Consider the following 26,157-nt stretch of genomic DNA (forward strand, 5'->3'; position numbering starts at 1 on the left):
TAGCTGTAATTATAGCTCATATTAATTGCTCTGCATTACTAGGCACTGGGAGCTCTGTGCTAAACACTGTAGTGTTATTCATTTATCCACTGAATTTACTGACTGTGATTTCTTATTTCCTTCACAATTCTTGCAAAAATATGGAATAGCATTGGGCTACATATGAAACCTCAGCCTAGAACCTGCCTAGAACCAAACCTCACTAAGGGGTGAGGTTTATTACTTAGCCAGTTTTAATCAACATAACATATACCATGGGGATATAAGTAGTCTAGTGGCAGGATTTCAGCAGCCAGGTCAGAATGGTCCAGCAGAAGCAGCCAAGGATTCTTGAGGTTTTCAATACCAATTGACTTTGGTACATTTACTAGCCGGAGTACCAGGCAGGTCTCTCTCCATAGCTCTCTATTGAGACTGCAGAGTTTCGTATTTAAGGATGTGACTGCAGGCTAGTCTTGTTATTTGCAGGCCTGTAAGTTTACTCTGAGATAAATTTTGTACTTTCCAACTTAACTGTTCCACCTGCTACTGCAGGTCCATGACTCCTGAGCAGCACCAAAGCATCTGCTAGTGTCACTGGTTGGTTTTAGGATCTTTACTAGGGTGATGTCTGAGGCAGAAAGAGCAAGCCAAGATGCCAAGCCCAGTCTATATTCACCCCTTGCTATGAGCTGGCATACCAGTTCACCCTGGCATTATAGGAGATACGACCTTGAAACCCTGCCACTAAAGCAAGCCTGGAGGGCTGCCCGCTGAAGAGCAGGTACCATGTGCTGTCCCGGTTGAACCCTGAGGCAGGGCCTGTGATGCTGAGACACTGGTTCAGTGCTCATCCAGAGCTTGTGTCACCAGAAATGCCTGTGCAGAGCATGGAGATGGAGGCATCAGGCTGGTTCGTACTCACAATGGACATAGCCATGCTCAGTGGTGGCCTCCTAGGAAGAAAGAGAAGGGGAACCAGACAGGGAGGGGCCACCATGGTTGATGTGTTCAGGTCCTACAGTCTGGATGTATTAGTAAAATCTCCTGGCTGCAGCCTGATGCACATTCAGGGGATGGAGTTTTACTTCTTGTGATAATGCACTGGTTGGAGCTCCTGGGGTAACCATAGCTGGCATGTCACGTTTCATCCCAGTCTTGTCCTTTTTCTTCTCTTTTTAATCACAGAGGCCACCTGTAGAGCTTCTCAGACAGCATGGACCAGATAAAACCAGTGCTAGGCACCCAGAGAAGGGGACTGAGGGCCAGCTGCTGGAAGGTAACCGTTGCTGCTGCCGTGGTGGGCAGTGTGACAGCCCTCTACCTGGGGATCCTGCTGGGTGAGTGTGCAGCTGGGTACATTCTTTCAGTTTATCTACTCCAAAAAAGAAACAGTCTGCACAGCTCACAGTCCTCATAGCAAAAATCCTCAAAAGCCTTCTGCTAAGGACAAAATGCAGTCAACTCTCCCTACATACACAAGCTGCAAGGACTGTAGTCAACTCGTGTTCTGAATATCTGACTTCAGAGCACTTTATCTTCAGTGTCTCATGACACATATGCTCTGTTCCTGTCCTCTAATCTCTCCCTGTGACTCTCAAAGTTCCCATCACTGTACCTTGCCACCCCAGCCATGTCCTACCACAATCTCTTGCAGCCACTGAGCATTGCCTGTTTTACTGTCTCACCCCAGAGCATGGCCACTGTCTCCTTGCCTCTCCCACCTCCCTCCTGCTGCCTCGGGTGCCCCACAGCCAGATGCCACCTCAGGCAAGCACCCTTGTGTGGACCCCAGCCTGACATGACTGACAGATGCCACCAGCACAGCTCTGCCATACAGCGCCACTTTCTAAGCTGGCTTTGATACCCAGCACGCCTTCCCCCAGCCTGTACCTGCAAGGCTGGGGCCAATCTGGGATTGCACTGCCAGGCTGTACCCATCTGCTCATTAACTTTTGTCCCAGGCTTGACAAAAATCCACCATTTTCAAGTTCAAACTAACTCAGTGTAAAATTCTCCTATTGCATGTGTGCAGGGTGACCCAGCATGGCCATGGGGCACCCCCAAGGCAGCCAGGGGTGGTCAGGGATAGTCAAGCTGCTCAAACCACAGGAGCTGATGTTCCAAAATGGACAGCGAGGAAAGCTGGGTCTGGCCATGGCTCCAAACTTCCACGTGTCCTTTGTGACTCTGACAGACACCTTCCCTCCCTGGCAGCCTGTCATCCTGTGGGAGAGACCAGCTTTGAGCACACAGTGGAGCTGCGAGGAATCACATTCAATAGCAGCTTACAGGTGGAGAACTCAGACTACTACAGAGTGCTGACACCCGCTCTTGAGAAGCTGGTGAGTTGATCTGGGCTTTCCAGGGGAAGACTTGGGAAAGACTTGGTGGTTGCCCAGGGCCCAGCTCGACTGTCCTCATTCAGCAGAATCTGGATGCAAAGGGCAGGAGGAAAACAGGGATTTCTTAAACGTAGCAGGGTACACCACAGGGCCGAGCTGCACTTTGTGAGGCTCCCATCAGGGCCCTAAGAGACAGTTGTGGAGTGGGAAATGTGTGCTGAGGGCTGTTCCTTGCAAAAGAGAAGTGGTAGGAAGGCAAAAAGAAGGGATCTGCTGCCTTATTCCCTGAGCCAGCATGGGCAAAGGGTTACACACGAGCTGGACACAGGTGCTCCTGGCTGCCTACAGAGACAAGAGAAGATGCTTCAGCTAGCCTTCAGCTCCCTGCAAAATCCCAGGCATCATCTACTCCCATCTCTCAGGGGTCTTCTGTCTGGTAAGTGTGTGACTATACACACACTTACTATTGCTTTGCAGTTTCTCTCTGGTTTCCAGGACTCCCAGCTGGACTGGAGCTGCACCGGTTGCACCATCCTGGGCTACAGGTGAGTGTAGACAGCTCTCTCTGCAGTCTGTGCAGCTCACATTTCAGGGCATTCTGACAAGCTCCACCAAGAAGGTGAGCTCACCTGTGTTCTTGTTCAAAACTAGTACAAAGAGAAACTGCTTTTTGGTCAAGGTTGGATTTTATTCTGGGATCGCTCCAATGTTCTGGATTCTTCATTTGGAAGTGCAGTCAGAAAGGCAGAGGAAAATGGCTTTGTTCAACCAAAGCTGAACTCTGGGCCAAAGGAAAAAATGCAAATGACCATTTCAGCTCAGAACACATCTCTAGAGAAACTTGCACCTTAAATTATTAAGAATTAGTTTTGTTTCCCTCGAGTTCCCTGAAGGCAACTAGCAGAAGAGCCTGTCCCTTGTACTGAGCATGGAGCCAATGTACCCATTAATTCTGTCTTCCAGCAGGAATGGAAACTCGAGTGTGATTGTCCGTTTCCGCCTCCGCTTTGCCCTCCAGGATTCCCAGCCCCTGAGCTCTACCATGGAGGAGGAAGTTCTCAGGCACGGGCTGGCGGCTGCCCTGCAGGAGCAGGGTCTCTCTCTGGCTGCCTATGGGACTATATCCTCAGCTTCTCTTACAGGTATGCTCCTCCCGCGACTGCCAGGCATCCAGAGCAAGGTGCCTGTGCTGCTGCTGTGAGCACCAAAGGTCACACTACCAAAACCACAAACTGTGTCTCAGCTAGCCAAACTGCCACAGGGCTTTAGCTTTGGATGTCCAGTCGAGGCTTCATGCCCAGCAGCCGTGTTAGAAATGGAGATGCTGCGAGGCACCCAAGCAAACCAACAGAAGATGCTCTGCCTGGCTCCCAGGTGCTACCAGCTTCAGAAGACAGCAGCAGAAACGTGCCTAGATCTTGGCGGTTGATCAACAGACATTTGTGGGGAGTCCCCACGTCCCCTTCCAATGGTAATGCTGCCCTGCTTCTCTCTGCCCTGCAAGAGCAGCTTTGGGGGCTGCAGCAACAACAGAGCCTAAAGCATAAATTGCAGCTGCTTTGGCTTTTCTTGCAGCACCTGGAACCAGCCTGAGGGACAAGAGATGAAGCTTCAGAAGGTTAATTGCTGGGTTGTCTGTACCTACCAGTGTGCATCAGCCCTTAGGCAGTCCTCAGAGTTGTAGCAATAATTCCTGCTTAGGTAGATAGTTCTCATATTTGAGTTATTCTCTGAAACCACCTGACTAGAAATTCTCCTTCAGTGACTGCAGTTGCACATGACCGTAGGACTCCAGGTCCAATAGACTTAAAAAAACCCATGTGCCTGGAAAACATGAAGGTGTGGGTTCTCTGCAGCTGCCTCTGCACTCCCTGCAATGACGGACAGGGTCCCTAGGTCTTTGGGAGCCTTGTGCAGCCCAAATAGTGCACAGACACCCCTTGGCTTTAGGCAACAGCCTTGTGATAGCATCAGCCTTGGAGCCTGCTCCTGGGAGGCAGCTCACGGCTCTTGGGAATTTCTCCCTGACCCAGGATCAACCCAAGAGCCCACAGGGCTGTAGGTGGCTGCTCCTCTGCTGCACACTCTGCCCGTGGGGCAGCAAACTGAGGAAGGAAGGGCCCCAGGAAGGGAACGGGGCCAGGAGCTCACTGCTGGCCACAGGTCAGGGAAAGCAACTGCCAGGCAGGAGGAAAAGATGAAGTGAAGCCTCTGTCAGCCCTGGCCCAGGAGCAGGACAGTCTACAGGAGCACATAGCTCTTGGTGCCCCCGACTGGGACACCCTCACTGATCCCCATTCCTTCCATTTTGTCACAGGTCCCAGTGAGGTCTCTCCCCATAGACCTGGGCTGAAATCAGGTAGGTGCCGGGCAGCAGGAAGAGCCATCTGCCACAGCTCCTTGGCTGCACTCCGCAGCCTGACCTGTAGCCTCCTCCTTACCAGTGGCCTGGCTGCAGAAAGAAGAGGCATTTGAGCCCTTTCTTGTTCATTACCTGGTGGTCCAGGGCCCTGCACCCCTTTCCCCCTGCAAACTCAACAAGAGCTGCAGCTCTGCTCTCGGCTCCATCCTGCACTGGGACACCATGGTGGTGGCCCCTGGGGAAGCCGGGGGATGGTTGCTGGGAGGGCTGCGGAAGACAGGAGTGACTCAAGTCTTGCTATTCCCAGGGAGCTGCCCTGGAGACACCTTCACTTGCCGCAACACCCAGTGCGCGTGGAAAGAAAACCCTGAATGCAATGGCCAAAAAGACTGTGCCGATACCTCTGAAAGGGGGCTGTGTTGAGTATCTTGCAGCAGTCTCCTGGATATTGGGGACAGGCCACTGCTGCAGACCTTGACAGTTGTAACACCACTGGGCTTCTGGGCACTGAGGAGAGCCAAGGACTGACACAACTTGTCAGGTCAATAGTAGATGTCTGCATCAGGATGAAGGGAACTGAACCCTAGGAACATCTTGGTCCCACCACCAACTGCAAAGGGTCATGACAAGGCCCACCTTCCTGTTGGGCTGGCATGGTGGGCAAGCACCAAATGCCCACAAGCTGCTGGAAGCTAATCATGAGGCAGTGGCTGAGCTTGTCAAACTAACCAAGATCTTTCCTTCCAGAATTTCATGCTTTAGAAGAGTTTCAGGGAGGATACTGTGATGGGCGAGTACTTTTTCCAAGCTTGCAGGTTAATGTCTGCCCTGTGACATCCCTGGCAATGTCATAGAATCACAGAATGGTTTGGGTTGGAAGGAACCTTAAAAAGATCATCTAGTTACACCCCAGCCCTCCCGCCATGGACACCTCCCACTAGAACAGGTTGCTCCAAGCCCCCTCCAACCTGGCCTTGAACCCCTCCAGGGATGGGGCAGCCACAGCTTCTCTGGGCAACCTGGGCCAGGCTCTCACCACCCTCACAGCAAAGAAGTTCTGCCCCAGATCTCATCTCAGTCTCCCCTCTTTCAGTTTAAAACCGTTACCCCTCCTCCTATGGCTGCTCCCCCTGATCCAGAGTCCCTCCCCAACTTTCCTGGAGCCCCTTGAGGGACTGGAAGGGGCTCCAAGGTCTCCCCGGAGCCTTCTCTTCTCCAGGCTGAACCCCCCCAACTCTCTCAGCCTGTCCTCACAGCAGAGGGGCTCCAGCCCTCCCAGCATCTCCGTGGCCTCCTCTGGCCCCGCTCCAACAGCTCCATGTCCTTCTGCTGTTGGTGGCCCCAGGGCTGGAGGCAGCACTGGGGGGTTGTCTCCCCCGAGCGGAGCAGAGGGGCAGAATCCCCCCCCTCACCCTGCTGGCCACGCTGCTGGGGATGCAGCCCAGGGTGCGGAGGGTTTCTGGGCTGCCAACACACATTGCTGGGGCGTGCTGAGCTTCTCACCCACCAACACCCCCACATCCTTCTCAGGGCTGCTCTCCAGCCATTCTCCGCCCGGCCTGGGCTTGTGCTGGGCATTGCCCTGACCCAGGTACAGGACCCTGCGCTTGGCCTGGTTGAACTTCATGAGGTTCACACACTTGTAACACCAACACAGTTGTAATGCTGTGCTGCTTGAGCATGCGCTGAAGCAGCTTTTCCCACTTGCCCCTGGGAGCACTTTGCTGGGGTGCAGCCAGCAGGATCCTGATGTAGTCTCTCCTCCCTTCCAGACTGTGGGAGCCGCCCTGCCATGCAGACTGCCAGTAGGATAGTCGGAGGTTCAGAGGCGTCCAGAGGGGAGTTCCCATGGCAAGTCAGCCTGCGAGAGAACAATGAGCACTTCTGCGGTGCTGCAATCCTCACGGAGAAGTGGCTGGTGTCTGCTGCTCACTGCTTTACCGAGTAAGCTCTAGCCACGCTAGCTTGCCCCCCTGATTTGCAAAGCCTGCTGTATCTTCCGGCTCAAGCTCCCACCGTACTACATTGCCCCATCACACCTGGTCTCCTTCCCCTACCAGATTAAGCCACAGGGAGCTCCTGTCCCAGAGCAGATGGCAGGATGGGCAGGAGGCAGCACCACCCACAGCAGGCTCTGGTTTGCAGGGCACTGCTGTGGCTGCAGGCTCCCATGGTCCTGGCTGTCTCTTCCAGGTTTCAGGACCCAGCCATGTGGGCAGCTTACACAGGGACCACCTCCCTCAGAGGCTCAGACAGTGGCGCAGTGAAAATGGGCATCGCACGGATCATCCTGCATCCCTCCTACAATGCCGACACAGCTGATTACGATGTGGCTGTGCTGGAGCTGAAGAGACCTGTGACCTTCACTAAGTACATCCAGCCTGTGTGCTTGCCAAACGCTGGGCATCACTTCCCCACCAGCAAGAAGTGCCTTATCTCTGGCTGGGGCTACCTCAAGGAGGATTTTTGTAAGCAAAGTGTGGCAGGCGGCAGAGGAGGCATGGTGGGGTGGTAGCAGTGCAGGAGGCACTGGGGAAGGGAGCTCAGGCTGTGCTCTGGCCACCCGGGGTGGGCTGTAACATGGGCAGCTACCTGTGGTGAGCTCACTGTCCCATCTGTCTTGTTTAGTGGTGAAACCCGAGTTCCTGCAGAAAGCAACAGTGGAGCTGCTGGACCAAAAGCTGTGCTCTAGCCTCTACAGCCATGTCCTCACAGACAGGATGATGTGTGCTGGCTACCTGGAGGGGAAAATCGACTCCTGCCAGGTAAGCTTTGCCCAGAGAAGCCGGCACACTTCCACGCCGTGTGCACCAGGCAGCACTTCAAGAAGCAGGATCTGACACCATCATCATGGTTGCCCCCAAGGTTTGAGGCAACGCATTGGACCCAAGCACAGTCAGGGACTGCAGAAGACAAAAATTATATGTTCTCTAGTGCTTAGAGCAGGGCACTACTGTTTAAGGGGCTCTTTTGGCTATTTAACTACTTTACTTCCTGAGCTTCAGGCAATGTACCTGGTAGGTCCTCAGATCAAAATCCAGATGGTAAAGGGCAGCAGTGAAAACTAAAACATACACAACAGTTTTTGGTGAACAACTTGGTGTTTTCCCTAGTTAGCCTTTATCCTGCTTGGATTTGTAAGTGGAGAAAATCCTGCCTTTCACAATGCATGGGAAGAGGAGGACTGTGATTTCCATGGCTGTTCCTGTGGTTTGGCAGGGCCCTTCCATATCTGCAGCCACCAGCTCAGCAAAACTGCACTTCTCTGGTGGTATCACTTCATACTTCTGCACCAAATGCAGCACAAACACCAGAGAAGGGGCCAAGAATGGCAGATTCGAGGTTGGATGATGAATGTGACCCATCTGGTTATTCATTACTCACCTAGAGCAATCCAACTCCCAGAAGGCCCTGCTGGCTTCACAGACACATGGCCAACAACAGTGACACTCATATGGCCCCACAGTACCAAAGAATTCACCAAGGAACTATAGGCAAAATCAGTAAAACATCATGCAAAGATTAGCATGATCTTCCTGGGTTGTGTATCATGCAATGAACATCCATCATCTGGCTGTTCAGGGGTTGCTGGGCTTAACCTTTTAAGAGCAGCAATCTAACACATGATTAAACCAGTAGAAGTGCTTACCCTAGATTTTATGGAGGATGTCCGTGTGCTCTTCTGGCATATCAAGGGCACAAGGCTACTGCTTAATAGCAAGACAGCATGACCACACAGGGGGCCACCCAAAGACCAGCACAGGAGATGCTTCACTCATCGCTAAGCTGGAGCAAATAAGCAGAGGTGATCTGGGATACACAGGGACAGAGCGACACAATCTGGCAGAGGTATGCTGAGGGTGGCCAGGGTGGCCTCAGAGCGTCCCCACGGAGAGTTCACCATCAGGCTTCTCTTGCAGGGTGACTCTGGTGGGCCCCTGGTTTGCCAAGAACCATCTGGCAAGTTTTTCCTGGCGGGAATTGTGAGTTGGGGAATTGGATGTGCTGAAGCCAGGCGGCCCGGGGTTTACACACGTGTTACCAAACTCAGAGACTGGATCTTGGATGCTATTTCTGCCTTCCCCACCTCCGTAGCCCATACTGTCCCTTCAATACACTTCAGTACTAAGAGTAATGTGGTCATCTCTGACAAGCTTACCACCACCATCACTGGAGCAATCCCCACCACTTCACCAGCCGCAGCTGCCAGCAAGCCCGTGACTGCATCGAGACCACAAGGTATGAGCATCCTGCAGGGTGCGTGCACCTTGGCAGGAAGAGGGGCTGTTACAGGGCCAAATGTCTGGTTCATTCTTCTGCTGAGCTGAAATGACCTTCAGTAGGGTGACCCACACAACACTTGCCTAAGTGCTAAGTGCCAAGGCACAAGTGATGCTGTGGCTGCCCCGGCTCAGCCCAGAGCAGTCTGGCAAAGGCCCTCAGTACCTGTGCAGATGAGTTTCATGAGTGCTTTTGCTTATGCAACTGAATGCATAATTTTGTCCGCAGTCTGTGCAATTGGTCTGCTCCAGCAGACCCAGGACTGGGTACTAGTGTACAGCGGTGTCTAACACTGTTTAACCACTCACTTTTGTTTTCCACCTAAGGATCCCCCAACAGTTCAAAGTTGATGGCTGCAACTTCACAGCAGCCCTGCATCTTCTCCCTGAAGGGAGGATAGGTATCTATAGGATGACCTGTCAGCTCCAAGGAGCCCTCCCAGCAGCTCTGCAGGGAGATACACATGTGGGATATTTTTCTAAATTTAGGATTAACTTTTTATCTGGAATGGCAAGGCTAAGAGGCACAGAGCTGCTGGTTACTTGCTTTTGAGAAAGGCACAGGATTAAGGACTTGCCAAGAGCAAGAGGCGGAAGAGCATTTTGGGTGAAAGCCCATGTATGGCTGCGCAGAGCCACCATCAGGCATTGCCCTGATCAGCTGGCAGGGCTTGAGGAGATGCCTTACCCTTCAGCCCTGACCTGTCCCTGCTCAGACATCCTGGTTAGACACAGCAAAAGTCTCTCCTCACTTGTCTTCTGCTAGAAGTATTCACAAGTCATGCTTTGGCTTTTGTTCAGAGTGTGGAGGACGACCTGGGTTCTCTAAACCCACCAAGATCGTGGGAGGAACAGATGCTTCCAGAGGAGAGATCCCCTGGCAAGTCAGCCTGCAAGAAGACTCAAGGCATTTCTGTGGAGCCACTGTAATTGGGGACCGCTGGCTGCTGTCGGCAGCTCACTGCTTCAATGAGTAAGAGTCTGTCCCCCCTGACACTGCTGTGCCAGATTGCTTGCACAGGCACACAGCTGTGCAGCTCTACACAGCCATGTAGCCAAGCCCACAGCTGTGGCACTGGAGTCATGAGAACACGCATTGGACATTAATTTTTGTTATAGCCAGAGATTCATGTAAAGGGGGGTTTGTGGGGAGGCTGGGATGAGGCAGGGAAAGGGTAAAGTAACCTGGCCAGGGAACAAGGACATCACACCTAACAGGGTGGAAAAGAACAGGTGCCACCAGAGAGTTTCGTCAAGAAATGTAAGCTTCAAAATTGGCTGTAATGTAGGAAATAAGAGACATGTAGTCAGCTGTTAAAGGGAAGATGGGTCAGTTCAATCCTGCATAGTTCTGTTAAACAAGAGCCCAAGCCCAGATTTATAAACAACCTAGATAAAGAAATGAGTAGCAAGAGGACAATGTTTGTCAAGAGTAAAAATTCCTGAAGGTAGAAGAGGTGGGGAACTAACTATGAAGAGTTTCAAGACAACTTTATGCATTAAGTAGCTGAGCAATAAAGCAGCAAATGCAACACAGGCAAGTGTGAAGTGAGGCACACAGCAAAAAAACCAGAGCTCTCTATCTGCGGACGATAATGGGTCTCCATCAGCTTTTGCCACTGAGAAAAAGAGGTCAGAAATACTGTGGATATTGCCACAAGAACAGCAGCTCTGTGAGCAGTGGCAATTAAAAAACAAGTGAATGCTAGTAATTAGAAAAAGAACTGAGATTGCGAGTACTTTGCTGGCAATCCACAGCATACTGACTTCTCAACCACTGCATGCAGTAAAAACACTAACACAAGAGACAAGGATGAACTGGATGTGGAAGAGCATCCCTAACAAGCCTGACAAAATAGATCAGACTAGACTTAGGAAAAGAGACAGCTGGGTGGGAAGGGAGTGTGTGACAGGACTATACAATGATGGGTACAGACCAAGGGTTTAGGGAATGCCTTCTTACTGTTTACCTGAGATACCAAATAACCACCAAGAGCAGGTGGAAAACAGTCAAAAGGAAGCAGTTCTTCATAAATGTCACTAAACTGAATGTTTAAAATTCATATAGGGTTAAAAAAAAAAGGAATAAAACACAAAAATCTATCAATCCAATGCAGAGACACCATCTGCACGTCAGAACACTCCTGAAATAAAAAATGTCTAGAGGTGAGGATAGGATTTCTACATGGTTCTCCCCTCTTCACAAGACATCCAACATGTGCTGCTGCTTAGGCCTGACTTAGCAGGGCTGCTTGTCTGTGTGCTGCGCTCTGCTTTGGTGAAGTAAGGTTGCAAACACTGATCATTTAATGTTGTCTGCAATTTAAATGTCAGAATTCATGCTAGGCATGCATGCATGTTTGGGATTATGTATTTGCAGGACAAATCCAGAAGAGATCGAAGCCTATGTGGGCACAACATCACTCAATGGAACAGATGGGAATACAGTGAAAGTCAACGTATTAAGAGTGATCGAGCATCCCCTCTTCAATCCTATTATTCTGGACTTTGATGTGGCTCTACTTGAGCTGGCAAGACCTCTTGTCTTCAACAAATACATCCAGCCTGTCTGCCTCCCACTTGCTGTGCAGAAGTTTCCTGTTGGCAAGAAATGCATCATTTCTGGGTGGGGTGACCTCCAAGAAGGGAACGGTAAGCAGTGATGCATTACCAGTTGATTTGCTCTGGAGCAGTGACAGACTCAGCAGCACAGCCTGTTCCACTGTGACCCAGACAGTCCTGGGAGCATACAGGTCAGGGGACAATAACAGGGACAGTCAGGAACCAAGAGAAACACAAGAATCGGGGCACAAAGAGCACAACCTTAAACCACAGGTTTTTAGGAGTCACCAGCAAACAAGAAAATGGAGAGAACAGCTTGGCAGGAACCAGGAAAAACCTGCTGGGCTCCCCTCAGTAGTTCTCCGATGTTAAGAAGAGTGGGGCACTGCCTCGGTGGCCTGCTGTAGCTCTGGCAGGACAGTAAGTCAGCAGCCACACTCAGTCACAAAGACATTCCAAACAATTAGAAAAAGCAAAGATCCTGTTGCAGGGAGAGGGCCAGAGAGTGGCATGTGTGCTACCAAAAAAACCCCTACTGTCCCTCTAACATTTGACCAGGAGCCCACAAGCTGTCATGACAAGAGAAACTTGCTGCCTGTGTGAGTATCCACAAAACTGCACCCTGGGGTGAGCCAGGAGCTCCAGGGCTGCTGAGAGGGCTGCTCATATAGGACTCAACTGCTGTGTGGGATTAGAGCCCGTTTTCCTGAAATATGTGCTGGGTCAAAAGCCATTTTGACCTAAAAAAAAAAGCCATTAGTTCCCACTTCCCTCTGCCGCACTCACCAATCCTGTGGTTTTTCATGCAGTCACCAAGCCTGAGGTCCTGCAGAAAGCCTCTGTGGGCATCATAGACCAAAACACCTGCAACTTTCTCTACAACTTCTCCCTCACTGACCGAATGATCTGTGCTGGCTTCCTGGAGGGGAAGATCGACTCATGCCAGGTGAGAGTCTGGGATTTCTCTACCTTTCTGTGGAAGTTCTGTCAAGTTGAGCATGACTTAAACTGACATCCCACTTCTCTGGCCAGACTGGAATCCTGGATGAAGCAGGTCTCCTCATGCAGCAGTGAGATGGTGGTAGTTGGCCGTGGCTGTCCTTCACTTGTGGAAAGGTGGTGTCAGGGCTATTAACTTTCATGACAAATGCCACTTGTATCTGTGCAGCCAAGTTGACCTTAGTCTCAGCCTCTGCACACTTGTGTCTTGCACACACACTGCATGGCAGCAGACAGCCTCGTGGGGCTAGAGAAAGGAGAGTTTGGGGCAAGCTAAGTCCTCCTGGTGTGGCTGCAGGGCAGCTCCATGTAGACCTGTCTTGGGGAGATGGGGCTGAGCAGCCATTGCTTTGTTTCTTCCTCAGGGAGATTCAGGTGGACCCTTGGCCTGTGAGGTGACCCCAGGAGTGTTTTATCTGGCCGGCATTGTGAGCTGGGGAATCGGTTGTGCCCAGGCTATGAAACCTGGTGTGTACTCCAGAATTACCAAACTCAAAGACTGGATCCTGGATACCATCTCACAGTCGCCCAGTCCTGGCACAGGCACCCCTTCCAGTTCAGCCATCACTAGAACTTCTACTGCAGCCATCCTCACCCACCAGCCCAGCACAGCAGCTGCAAGTCTAATTGACTTCACCCTGGGGATGAAGATGACCACAACCGTGAAAGAAACCTCCACAGCTCTGAAAACCACTGAGCCTGCCAAGCCCACCCAAACCCCAGGTAAAATTGACAACAGATTTATTGACATGTTGGTAGGAGGCCTCCAGCCCCAGCACAGTACTGAGCAGGCTGTGGGTTATTGCCTTCCAGTGGTGCCTTGTACCAGCCTCACCTTCAAGTGTTCCAGCAAGGTCTGTATTGGAAAAGAAAATCCCGAATGTGATGGCGTTGTTGACTGCAGCAACGGCTTCGATGAGCGCAACTGTGGTGAGTACTGCTGTGCAGCCTGCGACTGCTGCCCAGCTGCCTTCTACATTACCCAGACTCCCCAGTGCAACCCACCAACTTCACAGGTGCTGTCTTGGGACCCATGTTGTACACTGGGGGCCTGGACCAGCCCCTTCTGGTTCAGGTCCTACTTGGTCTGCCAGAGCCTACAAGATGATAAAGCTGGGTGAGCAGGGTCCAAATTTTCTGCCAGGGAATGTGGCCTCTTCTCCTGTGCTATGAGCATTAGAACCCACATCCCAGCACACAGGCCTCCTGGCCAGTCTGCTGGTACGAGCTGGCAAGACAGCTCTGCAGAACGTGGCAGCCCAGAAGATGTCTTGTCATCCCTGGGATTATTTCTTGGATTGCACATTCCTTGCTGGATGACAGCTCAGCCAGTCCATCCAAATGTCCCCTTCCTCACATCCCTGGAAGGTGTCATCTGTGATAACAAGTAAAAGTCCCCAAACCATACATGTCTGCCAAGCCTTGCCTCAGATGGGTGAATGGAAGTCATCACATCCTACTGCCCTGAGTATGTCCCCCCAGAAGGCTGCCCCATGGCACAGACTATGGAAGGAGGGCAGCTATTGCTTTCACTTATGGTTACTTAAAGCCACCGTGTCTCTTCTTCTGTCCCAGACTGTGGCTTAACTTCTCTGGCCTTCAGCAAGATCGTGGGTGGCAGCACTGCAGCACGAGGAGAATGGCCCTGGCAAGTCAGTCTCTGGCTTTGGCAGAAGGAGCACAAGTGCGGGGCTGTCCTCATTGCTGACCGGTGGCTACTCTCTGCAGCTCATTGCTTTGACATGTAAGTCTGAGATGGGCTAGTGAAGACAGCTGACTCTTGGCCTCATTCCCATCAGCCCACTTGCCTTTCCCCTTCCTCACAGTCCAGCACCATGGCTGGGATGCTGTGCCCCACTGGAAGCACGCATTCCCTACAAGTAAGCATGAAGAGGAATGAGTGGAGCAAAGCCTGGGTATGGCACAGTGTGATGGAGACAGGGGTCCTGGCCTCACAAGGTGTGGCCATAGTGCATCCCAGCCCCACAAGTGGAGGAACAGCCCCACTTGTGAGGCCATGCTCCTAATAGCCAGGTTTGCTGTCTTTTTGCAGTTACAGTGACCCCAAAATGTGGGTAGCCTTTCTAGGAACACCCTTCCTGAGTGGCGTCGATGGCAAAATGGAGAAAATATTCCGTATCTACAAGCACCCATTTTACAATGTCTACAGCCTGGACTATGATGTGGCACTACTAGAGCTGAACACACCCGTCAAGTTCAGCAACACCATCAAACCTATATGTCTCCCACACAATTCACACATCTTCCATGAAGGAGCCAGATGCTTCATCACAGGTTGGGGCTCCACGAAGGAAGGAGGTACTGGCTGAGAGGGCTCCCTCACATCCATGATGTGCCACCTCCCCTGTGAGCCCAAACATCTGCAGTACCCACTCCACTGCCCCAAACACTCCCCATGCCAGGCTGGACCCTGCAGGGGATACCAACCTGGGCAAGGCCTGACATCGCCACAATCTCCTCCCCAGCTACCATGCACCATACTCCTCCATTCGGTTACACCTCTGCCCTCTTGCAGCCTTCCCAAGCTTTCTGCATGCCAGCCACTGTGCTCCCCATCCCTGCAGCAGCTGCTCCAGCTGTGCTGCTGCAGTACAAGGACCATGCCCATACTATTTCTGGCTGGTCAGTTAAGCTGCCTGACAAGTACACACCAAAGGAACCATCCTTTGCTTGCTCTGCTGGGGATGAACCAGGCCTGATTCACTTTCCCAGTGCAGGCCTCTCCCTTTGGCAAGTGAGGCTGCAGAGACCCCACTCCTACGCGTGCTGCAGCTTCCCACGTGCTCTGCACCAAGCTAACAGCCGTACTTGTCTCCTCAGGTCTCATGTCAAAGCACCTGCAAAAAGCAGCAGTGAACATGATTGGAGACCAAGCCTGCAAAAAATTCTACCCTGTCCAGATCAGCAGCAGGATGGTGTGCGCTGGTTTCCCCCAGGGCTCCGTCGACAGTTGTTCAGTGAGTGCGAGAGCAGCAAATGCTGCGGCTCAAGAGCCAACTTGCGCCAAGTCCCCAGGCTGTACTCTCTCAGGAGTGCTGCCTGCCTCCCCTAGCTCAGCTGTCCGTCCATCCATCTCCACTGGCTGTTGCCATTATCCAAGTCCATCCTGCACATACCTCATTCTGCTTGCCCAACCTGTGGCGGGTCAGGGAAAGAGACAGGCAATGCCAAACAAGAGGCCACAGGGGTACCATGGAGCCCATTTCATGACCCTGTTGTGCCTCCGAACATGCACTTCTGTGTTCCAGAACCCAACCTCAGATTGTGCATGCAAGTACATCACAGAGCAGTCCTCCAGCTTGGAGGCAGGCTCCTGGGGAGGTGGGGAGCAGGACAGCAAATGTTCCTATGTCCCAGAGAGAAAGAATATCCCACAGCCAGGTGGGGCTGGACTTCCTTTTTGGCTTGATACAGGACCCTTTTCCTCTCTCTGCAGGGCGATGCAGGTGGGCCCCTGGCATGTAAAGAACCCTCAGGGAAGTGGTTTCTAGCAGGAATCACAAGCTGGGGCTATGGCTGTGCCAGGCCATACTTCCCTGGTGTCTACACCAAAGTTACAGCTGTCCAGGGCTGGATTGCACAGAACCTCAAGCTCTGAAGCTGCATTTCACCACTCAGGGAAGGCGACGAATGAGAGAAGTAATTGCCAGAGGATGCACTAACCCCTCAGATATTGTACAATTTTTTTGATGCTGCCAAGGGGCGAAGATAGCCTGCAGGTATTAAATGAATGCCAGTGTTGTGTGACCCACTGCAGTTATGACACTAGGGCATTTGATAACTACTTTGCATAGAAAGGTACAATTCTAGACATTTTCTATAAATAAATGAGGCCTGTCCCATCTTAAGACCTACACATTAAAACGTGGCCTTTCTAGTTGGAGGAGCACCCGAAACATCTGCCAGAGATTCATGTAGTTTGGCTGACATCTATCTACGAGCTGTCATCCCAAAGCCAAGCCAAGAGCCAAGTGAACTTTGCCCCAGCCCAGAGTTACACCTTTGCAGAAGCCTCAGACCTCACTGCCTTGATGGAGCTGTTATGTTGTGAATGGCTTTTGGAAAGGGTATGCTACTGTCTCCACTCAGTGCTTGGTACTAGTAAGCTCAGCAGTGATCCCCTGGCTCACCATTTGATCACAAGAGAAGGTAGGACTAAAACACTTGGACTTAAGACTGCACAGGCCCTCATGTGTATTAGAGAATCAGGAAAGGCTTCTCACATCCTCCCACACTTCCAGCTCCCAGTTCCCATAAGGGAACAAGTGATTAAATTGATAGGCACAGCCACACAGACCACTGTTCTGGTTAAGCTAGGTGGGAAAAATTCCAAGTGCCATAGTGGTCCAAGGATACACCACCTCCAGTGGGAAGTCAGGTCCCACTAGCCAGCATAAGGCAGACAGACACCTTTGTTCACAAGAAAAAACTGCTGCAGAGCTCACGTGTCAAGTCTTAGGCAGATTTGGACATCTCCTCATAGATTTGACCACCAAAACTGAACAGCGACTAGTACCCCAAAATGCTTTGGCACTGAAGCTCTACATTTGGGTATAGTAAGAGGTTTCTTCTTTCCCAACCCAGCTGGCAGCAAGATCCATCACTTTCCCAGCTAGAGCACAAGCAAAGTGGGAGACCTGGCTTCCAGGCATAGCTCAGCTCAAGATGGGTTCAGATTCATGGCTGGAACACTTGTGGGATGCTTCCATCAATGAAACAGGACTGCTGCACAGGCAGTACCACAATATTCGTACAGCCATAAAGAAAAGTAAAAAGCCCCTGAATCAAACATGGCTGGAAAGCAGTTTATTTTCAAGTAGCCATTCTGCCCAATCTGGATGGGAAACTGCAGTTCAGTTTCAATTAGTCCAAATATCCATTTATCTCCGAATCATGTACCCTGTGTGAGAACACTTAAGTCCCTTCATAGAAGCCACCACCTTGGGAAATTAAATGAACTCAGGTTCTCCCACATCTCTTTGCATGTCCTAGCAGCTAAGGAGACATCATCCTTCCAGTCTGTCTCCCTGCCCCAGCAAACAGTGAAATACTAGAGCTTCAAAAGAAGGGATTTCAAAAATCTCACTGCAGGGGCACGGGCACTTTTAACCTCCAACACTCTCCTCTCCCAGCTGCTGTGCACACTGCTGAGTACACAGCACAAACCGACCTTTCCAGGCTGTGTAAGCCAAGAACAATACAGAGCTCAGCCCCAAAGCAGATCCAAGTCCTCTGCTGCCTGGAAGGTACGCTCCCAGATGGAACGCCTGTGCCAGAACCAGACAAGAAGTTACAGAATATCACAGCCACACAACCCATTTTATTCTATAAAGAAATCAGCCTAGTATTTCCCAACCTTCTTCATTCCCAGCTGTGCTTGTACAACTGTTTGCAAGGCTGTGCTGCAAACCTAGTAAGAGCACCCCTGCTCCCCAACACACTGCTTGAGCTGAGTCAAAGCATACAAGCCCAAAAGTGAGCCCCACGTACAGCTATACAAATACAAGGGAAGAAACCGTGAAGTGTGGCATGTGGAGCACTTTATGGCAGCTTTTCCACTGATGAAAAGTAACTGGGTAAGCACCTGATGGCTAGGTCCACGCTGGCTTCCTGGGCAAAGGGACTGTGGTGCTGGCTTGGCCCACCTTTTCCACAGAAGGCTCCTTGCCTCTCGCAGCCCTTTCAGCAGGGATTTCAGCTGCTGTATGCCATGGCCAGTCTGGACCGTTGGGAAGGGCATGAGGCAAACCAAGCAGCTCACGGTGGCTCTCAAGACTGGAAAATTCACTCACTCCTGGGGCTGGTGCTAACAAAAGCCAACGGATGCAAAAGGTTCAGTGAGGGTTTATTGCTCTGCCATGGCAGGGGCTGGAAAGGCAGCAGAACTTTGCTCCCAGCCACTTGGACTGGCCGCTCGTCCCTTCCCGGCTCAGGAGCGCTTCACATGTTGGCTCTCTCCCGCTGCAGCCGAGAGTTGTAGGCTCGGGAAACCGTGTTCCAGGCGTCCATGTACCGGTCCATGCACATGGCGATGCATTTCTGCGGGACAGAGAACCCTCTGCGGTCGGCCCGGGGGGGTGGGCTGGCGGGTCCCCGCGTCCCCCCGACCGCGCTCACCTGCTCCGAGTTGTCCAGCGCCCCGCCGGGCTTCCCGATGCACTTCCGAAAGCACTTATCCGTCATGCGCTGCGGAGAGAGGCCGTGAGAGGAGCCCGGGCACCGGCCGGGGGCAGCCGCAGGGCCGGGCCCGGAGCACCGGCCGCTGTCGCGATCCCCTCCCCGCCCCGCCGAGGGGCAGAGGCACGGCCGGGCCCCCCCCTCCCCCAAACCGCAGGGCAGCCCTCACCCGCCCCCGCGGCCTCTCCTGACCTGCAAGAGCTCCTGTGCGTTGGCCACGGCGATCTGCACCTTCACCTGCTCCATGATGAGCCCCGGGTCCAGCTTCCCCCCACCGCCGCCCCCGGAGCCGAAGTCGGAGCCGAAGTCGGAGCCGAAGCCGCTCTCCATAGCGCGCAGTCACGGCGGGCAGCGGCGCCCACGCTGCCGGGGAAATGGCGGCTCGCCGGTACTACGGCTCCCGGCCTGCACCGCGCCCGGCGCGCGGGGCCGCTCTGCCCGCAGAGCCCCGCGCGGCGGAAAGGGGAGGCCCCGCAGGGCAGCGGGTGAGGGCGGAGGCCCGTGTCCCGTGTCGGGATGAGTGTTGGTGTCACCACCGGCCGTGGCGGAGTCCCGAGGCTGGACGGGCGCCCGCGGCGGCGTGGCTGTAGGGAGCCGGTGTCCCGCGGGGCCGAGCAGCGCGCGGCCGAGCCTTCCCGCCGCGCCGGGGGCGTTCAGCGCAGCCCGGCGCCCTGAGGCGGTGGAAAGGGACTTAGGGCGGTCTCGCAGCTCATCCTGAGCGCCAGCACACGGCAGGTACAGCACAACCCGGCCATCGGGGCAGTCAGAGGGGCTCAGGCCTGCTGGCAAACCTCCATCGGTGACAAGGGGACCCGCTTGATGAATGAGAGAAAGGCTGTGGGTGGTGTCTACCTGGACTTTAGTAAAGCCTTTGACACCATTTCCCGCAGCATGCTCCTGGAGAAACTGGCTGGCCGTGGCTTGGACAGACGTATGCTTTGCTGGGTGAAAAACTGGCTGGAGGCTGGGCCCAGGTTGTGGTGGTGAATGAAGTTCCATCCAGTTGGTGGCCGGTCACAGGGGTGTTCTCCCCAGGGCTCAGTATTGGGGCCGGTTCTGTTTAATATCTTTATCAACAACCTGGACGAGGGGACTGAGGGCACCCGCAGTCAGCTCACAGATGACACCAAGCTGGGCAGGATGTTCATCTGCTGGAGGGTAGAAGGCTCTACAGAGGGATCTGAACAGGCTGGATGGATGGGCCGAGGGCAATGGGATGAGGTTCAACATGGCCAGTTGCCAGGTCCTGCCCTTGGGTCACATCAACTCCATGGATGCTCCAGGCTGGGGGAAGAGTGGCTGGAGCTGCCTGGGGAAAAGGAGCTGGGGGTGTTGGTAGACAGCGGCTGAATATGAGCCGGCAGAGTGCCCAGGTGGCCAAGAAGGCCAACAGCATCCTGGCCTGTGTCAGCCATAGTGTGGCCAGCAGGACTGGGGCAGTGACCGTCCTGTGCTGGGCACTGGTGAGGCCCCACCTCAAGGGCTGTGTCCACTTTTGGGCCCCTCAGGACAGGAAGGACCTCAAGGGGCTGGAGCACAAATCTTGTGAGGAGCGGCTGAGGGAACTGGGGATGTTGAGCCTGGAGAAAAGGAGGCTGAGGGGAGACCTAAATGGAAACAAGCCCTTCAGTGTGGCAGCTGGAGAGGTCAGGGGGAAGAAAGGGAGGAGACCGTCGTCTGCTCCAGCTACTCAAGTTCTTCCCTCTGCTTTTGCTGGGAGCAGTGCTGTTGATCAGCCAGTCCAGCGCTTTCCACGAGCATTGCTTCTGCCTACGGTTTAAAGGCAAGCACTGATTTACTCCTGGAGCACACGAGGCGATGCAGCTCATCTCCTTTAGGAGTGTGCATAGCTCATCGTCCCCTGTCTCTACACACAGGAAGGTCCCCCAGGACGAATCATCTCAAACAGCCCATGTGGCCTCTGTGATGGTTAAATGAAAGAAGGAAACACATAAAATGCAAAACATTTATTCGAATGTGTTGTACAAAAAGTTTCCAGTCATAAAATGTATATTACAAATCATTGAAAAAGACAAGACATTTGGCATGCATATTCTAAAAAGAAAAAAAAAACACTTTGAAATGATAAAGTCTAGATCATTATGTAGTTTTCATAAGTTCCATGTGAACATTTTCATCATTTTGTCTTTATATTTCAATTTGCAACCTTTTTCACTATTCCTTCTTTTAAAAACTTGAACCTTCCAAAACCTTATCTGCAGCAGCTGACCAGAGGTGGTCAGTTAAACTGACCAGTGACCTAAACCCAGAGGTATCTGAATAAAGATTGTGTTAAAAAATAAAGAAAACACAATTCAAGTCACAAGGCATCACTGTTACAAAAATAGAATTCAACTGAGAAGGTATTATTCTGCCCAAATGGAAAGCATTTTGGCTTAAACTCGTTTAAGATAGCTTATTGCTTGTGATTTTAGTGTAACGATGATCTGGGTAGCTGGAGCACACAGTAACCTCATCAACATGGAATCATCACGTGATTAGAAGCTAACTACAAAATTTGGAAGTTCAATAAAACACATTTTATTTTCATGAACTCCAAGTCAATTCACTGCTTGTGCTATTCTCAGGAGTCTTTCAATATTAAGCATCCTTTTCACTCTCTAGACCTTAGCATTTCAAGAAAGGCATTATGTTTACAAATAATAATTGCATGTAAATATGGTCTTGTATAAAAAAAACCCCACTTTTAAATTACTGTAACTGGTTTAAAGCTAAGCATATTTAAGGGCAAATAAAAATTCTGTTTCCCAGGCCATTTTAAGTGAAAAAAGAAACTCTCCAATATAATTTGTCCTGACATTCAGCTAAAACAATGCTTTGAAAAATGCAATCACTATCTCACCTTCCACTCACTGGTTTACAACAAAGTTTTGTTTCGTGGTCACACAGGGCTTGGACCCAACAGTGGCAAAAAAAATCCAGTATCAAATATGGATATGCCTTTGTTTAAAGATAAGACTTTCAAAAGAAGATACAGAAAGAGATAGAATGGCTTAACAGTGAGGAAGTGAGAGAAGTGGCTACAAGAGACAGAAACACCCAGCACGCATGTTTTCATACAGCATCACAATCTGATGCACAAAAAAGAGACATTCTCAAATATTCTGGGGTGTAGAGAGGATTTCTAAAAGTCTCTTTAACTAACCCCTGTTCAGGTTGCAGTTAAAGGGCCTTTATACAGGACGAGTATTAAAAAAGAAAAAAGGGTGTATAAAAGCCAGTAAGATCCCTGAACTGAACATGAGGTGTCCTGTTGTTCAAGGATAAACACGCACATTAAGTGATCTCCTTTCACAGTAGGGTCTGCTTCACACGGCAGTACAATTTTCCTGACTAATGCAAGCCGCAGACAACCTCGTCAGGCTTTTACGTGACAGAGCACGGGAAGCAGATGGGTATTTTCTTCCTGAGACTTTTCATTCCTGCTACAAACACAAACTGTGCCAGGCAACACCCATCTAATGGCAAAACAGTTGCTGAAGACAAGTGATCAATGCACCAGTGTAAACTATTGGTTCTGCCAGGGCAAGTCCAGAGTCCCCAACCAGCCTAAGTAGACACACTGGGAAACAAAGCTGTGCAGCAACAAAGGAATCATGGCCACGCTGTGACTTGGAATAAGTTACTGCAACACAAGAGCTAAAGTCACAAATACAGAAGTAAGGGAAAAAGAAGTGGCGTGAAACGTCAGCAGCTCCCTGTAACCATTTTCTCACTCTGCAGGATGCCACGTTCCACGGGTCTGCAGGTAGATGGCCTTGTTCTGACACAAGCATTTTCACATGGTACAAACTAAGGAGTAGGCAGTATGCATTCATTGTAGTTTATATGATACTCTGTTACGATCTACACAATGAAAATACTGGCTTAACTATTCTGCTGCAGGTGTTCTGTTATTCCTTCCCCCTCTTAACCAGTGAGAATCATTTAGGAATCTTTTTTACTATTTCATCCAGAATAAAAGTTGTTTGCTTATTTTTCTGGACTAAGAAAAATCCATACAGGTAGCTACACTCCAGTAACTACTCTCAATAAAAGCTATACTGGTTAGTTTCCCTAATCAGAAAAGCCTTACAATAATTTTTCTCTTCACAAGTCCAATCTATTTCTACTTCAAGCTCTACACCTGTATCGACACTGGAGTAGAAATGCTGACTATCCTCCAACTTCTTATACAGGATCAAAAAGGGAAAGAGGGCAAGGGGGCACTACGTTTTATTTGAACAAAAAGCTTTAATTATCCTGAAAAGAAAAAAAAAATTCTTGAAAGTCAGGGAAAAAAAAAATAAAAGAAACGATGCTTTTTGGTAAAGCTCTCAGTATGGAGCACCAGCTTTAAAGAGACAGTGCCATTATACTGCAGCTCAGCATCAAAAGCAAGAAGAAAGGATGGCATCTAGAGAAGACACACACACACAAGGAAGTATGTGGAATACAGTAGTTTTTCCTGTATCTTGTAATTAACAGCTAGGAATTGTTTCTCCTATTTTTAGTAGCCTTTTAGAAAGCACTGTGGTGACAGAATCACCCACATTTAGCCTGCTGGCATTCCGCTTTTCCCACAGTGACAATTGCTGTTTTGTATGAACTCATGTATGTACCTAAACATGGTACTGAAGAATAAAATAAACTGTTTCCAAAGTTAAAGCACACAGTTCCAAATCCAAGGACAAATTCCACAGACTGTTACCGAAGGGCACTGTGCTCATTACAACAGATCTGTGAGCACCAGTCCGTCAGGCTACAAGAAGACACATTCCCCATACAGTAGCTGTTAAGAAAACTATGGCTCAGGTAGCAAGAGGTTTTCCTCGTTGAAGCTGCCTTTCCCAGCCTGTTCTTTACAGGGGAAAAAAAAAAAAAAAAAAATCATAGAAAAAATGCAAATGAACTACACACTCATTGCTTTAGTATTTAAGATCACAGAACAATCTTATATGTACAGGACAATCTTAAAGAATAAGCAATCTGAAAACTGGCCAATGTAAAAAAGAATAAATACAGACCTTTAGAAAAAAAGCAAAAAGCCCTCAAACATTATGTAAGTATATTATAGAAGCTGTGGGTCAGAAAGGGAAATGCTGTCCAGTGGTTGGAAGGTGCACTGCAAAAACACTTTTACATTGATTGCATTCATTTGCATAAAAACGAATTTAGAAGAGGTAATTGATAACAGTATGTCTGAGAAACATAATTTCACAAGATACATTTTACAGAGAGATAGACATGATTTACTACATATTTAACCTTCTACTCAAGCAGAGTGGGAAAATTACATTACAAAAATGGACAAGTGCATCAATAAAGTTATCCCGTTAGACCAAAGAACCAAATCTTCATCCTGCTTTTTTATAATAGATCTTCTGATAATGGGTTAAAACATAATTCTAAATTTCTATTAGTTTACCTTCAGTAATTCAGTCATCCCACTCAAATACAGAAAAGTAGCATCTTTGATTTATTTTTAAATGGCAAAATAAACCCATGAGCTTAAAAAACCCCTTTGTTCCCACCCTGCTCGCATTACAAAGCCATCAGTCAAAGCCACTAAACTGACTTTCTAGGTTATATCCGTCAGTCACAATATTGTTCAGAGAACATAATGTCCAAAAGCCACCGAAAACATCCAAACCTTGTAGCTTGTTTGATGAGTCTAAACTATTTGAAAGACAAGATCAGAGTTCAAGAGTACAGGTAAAAACAGGATTCTATGCTGGCATCTAATGGTATCCAAATTTTGTGTTCAAACTAACAGCTAGTGAAAAAAACCAAACCAAACCAAAACAACTTTTGCTGGTACAGTAACCAATACATTCTTTGGAGCAGCCAAGTATTTTTCCTAGGGCTTACAGACGCACTACTGTATGAATAGTAACCTTTGTGGGAGTCAGAGTTATCTCCACAGAAATGCAGCAGAAGAAACCTTAAGCTAAAGGGACACTGTCAGATACAAAACACATCATATTGAAATAAAAGTCACCTGCTACTCATAAAAGCATCTTTGTAATAAGAAGTATTACTCTCCCTTCACTCACTGTTAGACTTTACTTAAAGCATTCGAACACCTGCAAAGCAACGCTTATGTCCTAAACATTAATTCCTTTTAACTTTTTTAAAAAGTCATTAAACTATTTCTGTACTATTTTGCAAATACTGCTCCTTAAGATATCTGACAATGTCCCTGTGAATATAAGGGAAGTATGAACAAGCTGCAGTAAGCTCGGATTAAAAAAAGTCAACGTTTACAGAGGATAACCTTTAAAATCCCATTTTAACATCTGAAAACGTAACTATTCTGTTTAATGCTGAATATCTCAAAAGCATTCAATCACGATGCTTAACATCACAAATACTGTGCATCATAACTTGCATCCATGATTTAACAAGGTCTCAGTGGTGACAACGTCAAAATCCCCTGAAAATAAAACTCTGGTTTTCACCCTTCCATACCTTAAGCTGTTGTGAGCAGAACCCGTCATTCTCCAGCTTGTGAAATAATCATTCGGGGTTAAGGTGTTGACAGACTCCAATGTTTTTACCACTAGGCTGTCAAACCCTCTAATTTTCCTAAGCTGGGCACTGCTGAGGATACTACATTTTCTTAAAGCATGGAGGAAACACTGCTGTGAAGCTCTTCTGGGGCCCTGCAGATGAACACACTTTCTCATACCTTTTTTTTTTTTTTTTTTTTTTGAGTTATCCTGGTTATATATGCAATTACAGGTTTACTCAAGGACTCTCATCCCATGTCAGCTAAAAGCTTCAGCTAAGAGTTTCTTTTCTGCTGCAGGTTTGTACATAAGACTTTAAACTCTGTATGGGGAAAAACGTATTCCAATATAGTGTTTAAACGAAGAAGGGGAAACATGAAGTCTATTAAAAATTCTGGCAGTTTTGTTCAGTAAAGGTTGTTTTTTGAATTTTTTTATCAAAATGTACCAAGGAGTAAACTTCAAAGAAATCAGATGATGCATATAAAAATAGTTTTCAGTGGCTCTGGAGGGAAAAAAAATAGCAAAAATAAAAGGAAATAAATGAAAAAAAAACAACAACAAAAAAGCAAGTAATAAGTTTCTTTTTTCTTTCTTCACATCACTGAGCATCCTCTAGAGGTTGTTCTGGGATCCCCCTAAAATAAGACAGACATAGTTGAACTCAATCCTTACCAGCTTCTCATATTGTAAGCCTAGACCCTGGTTATCATCTCAGTTGTTAAAAGATTTTTTTTTTTGGTAGTTTAGTTCTATTCAGGGACCATCACAGCTACAGAGAAGTCATAGACTACTGCCAGGATTAAGGCTCTGCTACTCTGGTTGTGTTTCCCATGATGGGCAAATCTCCACGTTTTCAACACTGACAACAACTGAAAATCACGATGTCATCAGCTTTAGAACAGGAAGGTCCTTCCTTT

The 26,157-nt window shown here is 49.5% G+C and overlaps 3 protein-coding genes across 3 annotated transcripts in view; 1 reads left to right on the plus strand and 2 right to left on the minus strand.

Moving 5' to 3' along the window:
• Nucleotides 1-1,195: 1,195 nt before the first annotated feature.
• On the plus strand, nt 1,196-16,146 carry TMPRSS9 (transmembrane serine protease 9). The gene is made up of 19 exons (XM_074163778.1): nt 1,196-1,319; nt 2,197-2,324; nt 2,802-2,869; nt 3,288-3,466; nt 4,642-4,683; nt 4,994-5,104; nt 6,459-6,630; nt 6,880-7,154; nt 7,315-7,451; nt 8,607-8,925; nt 9,768-9,939; nt 11,347-11,618; nt 12,338-12,474; nt 12,893-13,250; nt 13,341-13,457; nt 14,103-14,271; nt 14,581-14,846; nt 15,369-15,505; nt 15,985-16,146. The coding sequence occupies exons 1-19, from the start codon at nt 1,196-1,198 to the stop codon at nt 16,144-16,146; spliced, it is 3,345 nt and encodes a 1,114-aa protein (XP_074019879.1).
• Nucleotides 16,147-17,849: 1,703 nt separating this feature from the next.
• On the minus strand, nt 17,850-19,139 carry TIMM13 (translocase of inner mitochondrial membrane 13). The gene is made up of 3 exons (XM_074163842.1): nt 18,918-19,139; nt 18,666-18,734; nt 17,850-18,587 (listed from the first exon to the last, which is right to left on the minus strand). The coding sequence occupies exons 1-3, from the start codon at nt 19,053-19,055 to the stop codon at nt 18,489-18,491; spliced, it is 306 nt and encodes a 101-aa protein (XP_074019943.1). The 5' UTR covers nt 19,056-19,139; the 3' UTR covers nt 17,850-18,488.
• A 6,300-nt stretch (nt 19,140-25,439) lies between these two features.
• LMNB2 (lamin B2) overlaps nt 25,440-26,157 on the minus strand; it is a 32,149-nt gene continuing 31,431 nt past the window's right edge. Inside the window, exon 12 of the mRNA XM_074163995.1 lies at nt 25,440-25,875. Coding sequence (XP_074020096.1) covers nt 25,834-25,875 — 42 coding nt within the window. The 3' untranslated portion in view covers nt 25,440-25,833. The remainder of the gene's footprint in view (nt 25,876-26,157) is intronic.

This window comes from Numenius arquata, chromosome 25 (assembly GCF_964106895.1).
Source record: "Numenius arquata chromosome 25, bNumArq3.hap1.1, whole genome shotgun sequence".
In the NCBI taxonomy this organism is placed as follows: domain Eukaryota; kingdom Metazoa; phylum Chordata; class Aves; order Charadriiformes; family Scolopacidae; genus Numenius; species Numenius arquata.

Excerpts from the sequence above, each read along its gene's own strand:
- TMPRSS9 (XM_074163778.1), top strand. The coding sequence starts at position 1,196 with ATGGACCAGATAAAACCAGTGCTAGGCACCCAGAGAAGGGGACTGAGG. Across the intron at positions 13,458-14,102 it reads CTTCGATGAGCGCAACTGTG|ACTGTGGCTTAACTTCTCTG; the intron begins GTGAGTACTGCT and ends CTTCTGTCCCAG. Across the intron at positions 15,506-15,984 it reads GCTCCGTCGACAGTTGTTCA|GGCGATGCAGGTGGGCCCCT; the intron begins GTGAGTGCGAGA and ends CTCTCTCTGCAG.
- TIMM13 (XM_074163842.1), bottom strand. The coding sequence starts at position 19,055 with ATGGAGAGCGGCTTCGGCTCCGACTTCGGCTCCGACTTCGGCTCCGGG. Across the intron at positions 18,735-18,917 it reads ACGCACAGGAGCTCTTGCAG|CGCATGACGGATAAGTGCTT; the intron begins GTCAGGAGAGGC and ends CTCTCTCCGCAG. Across the intron at positions 18,588-18,665 it reads CGCTGGACAACTCGGAGCAG|AAATGCATCGCCATGTGCAT; the intron begins GTGAGCGCGGTC and ends TCTGTCCCGCAG.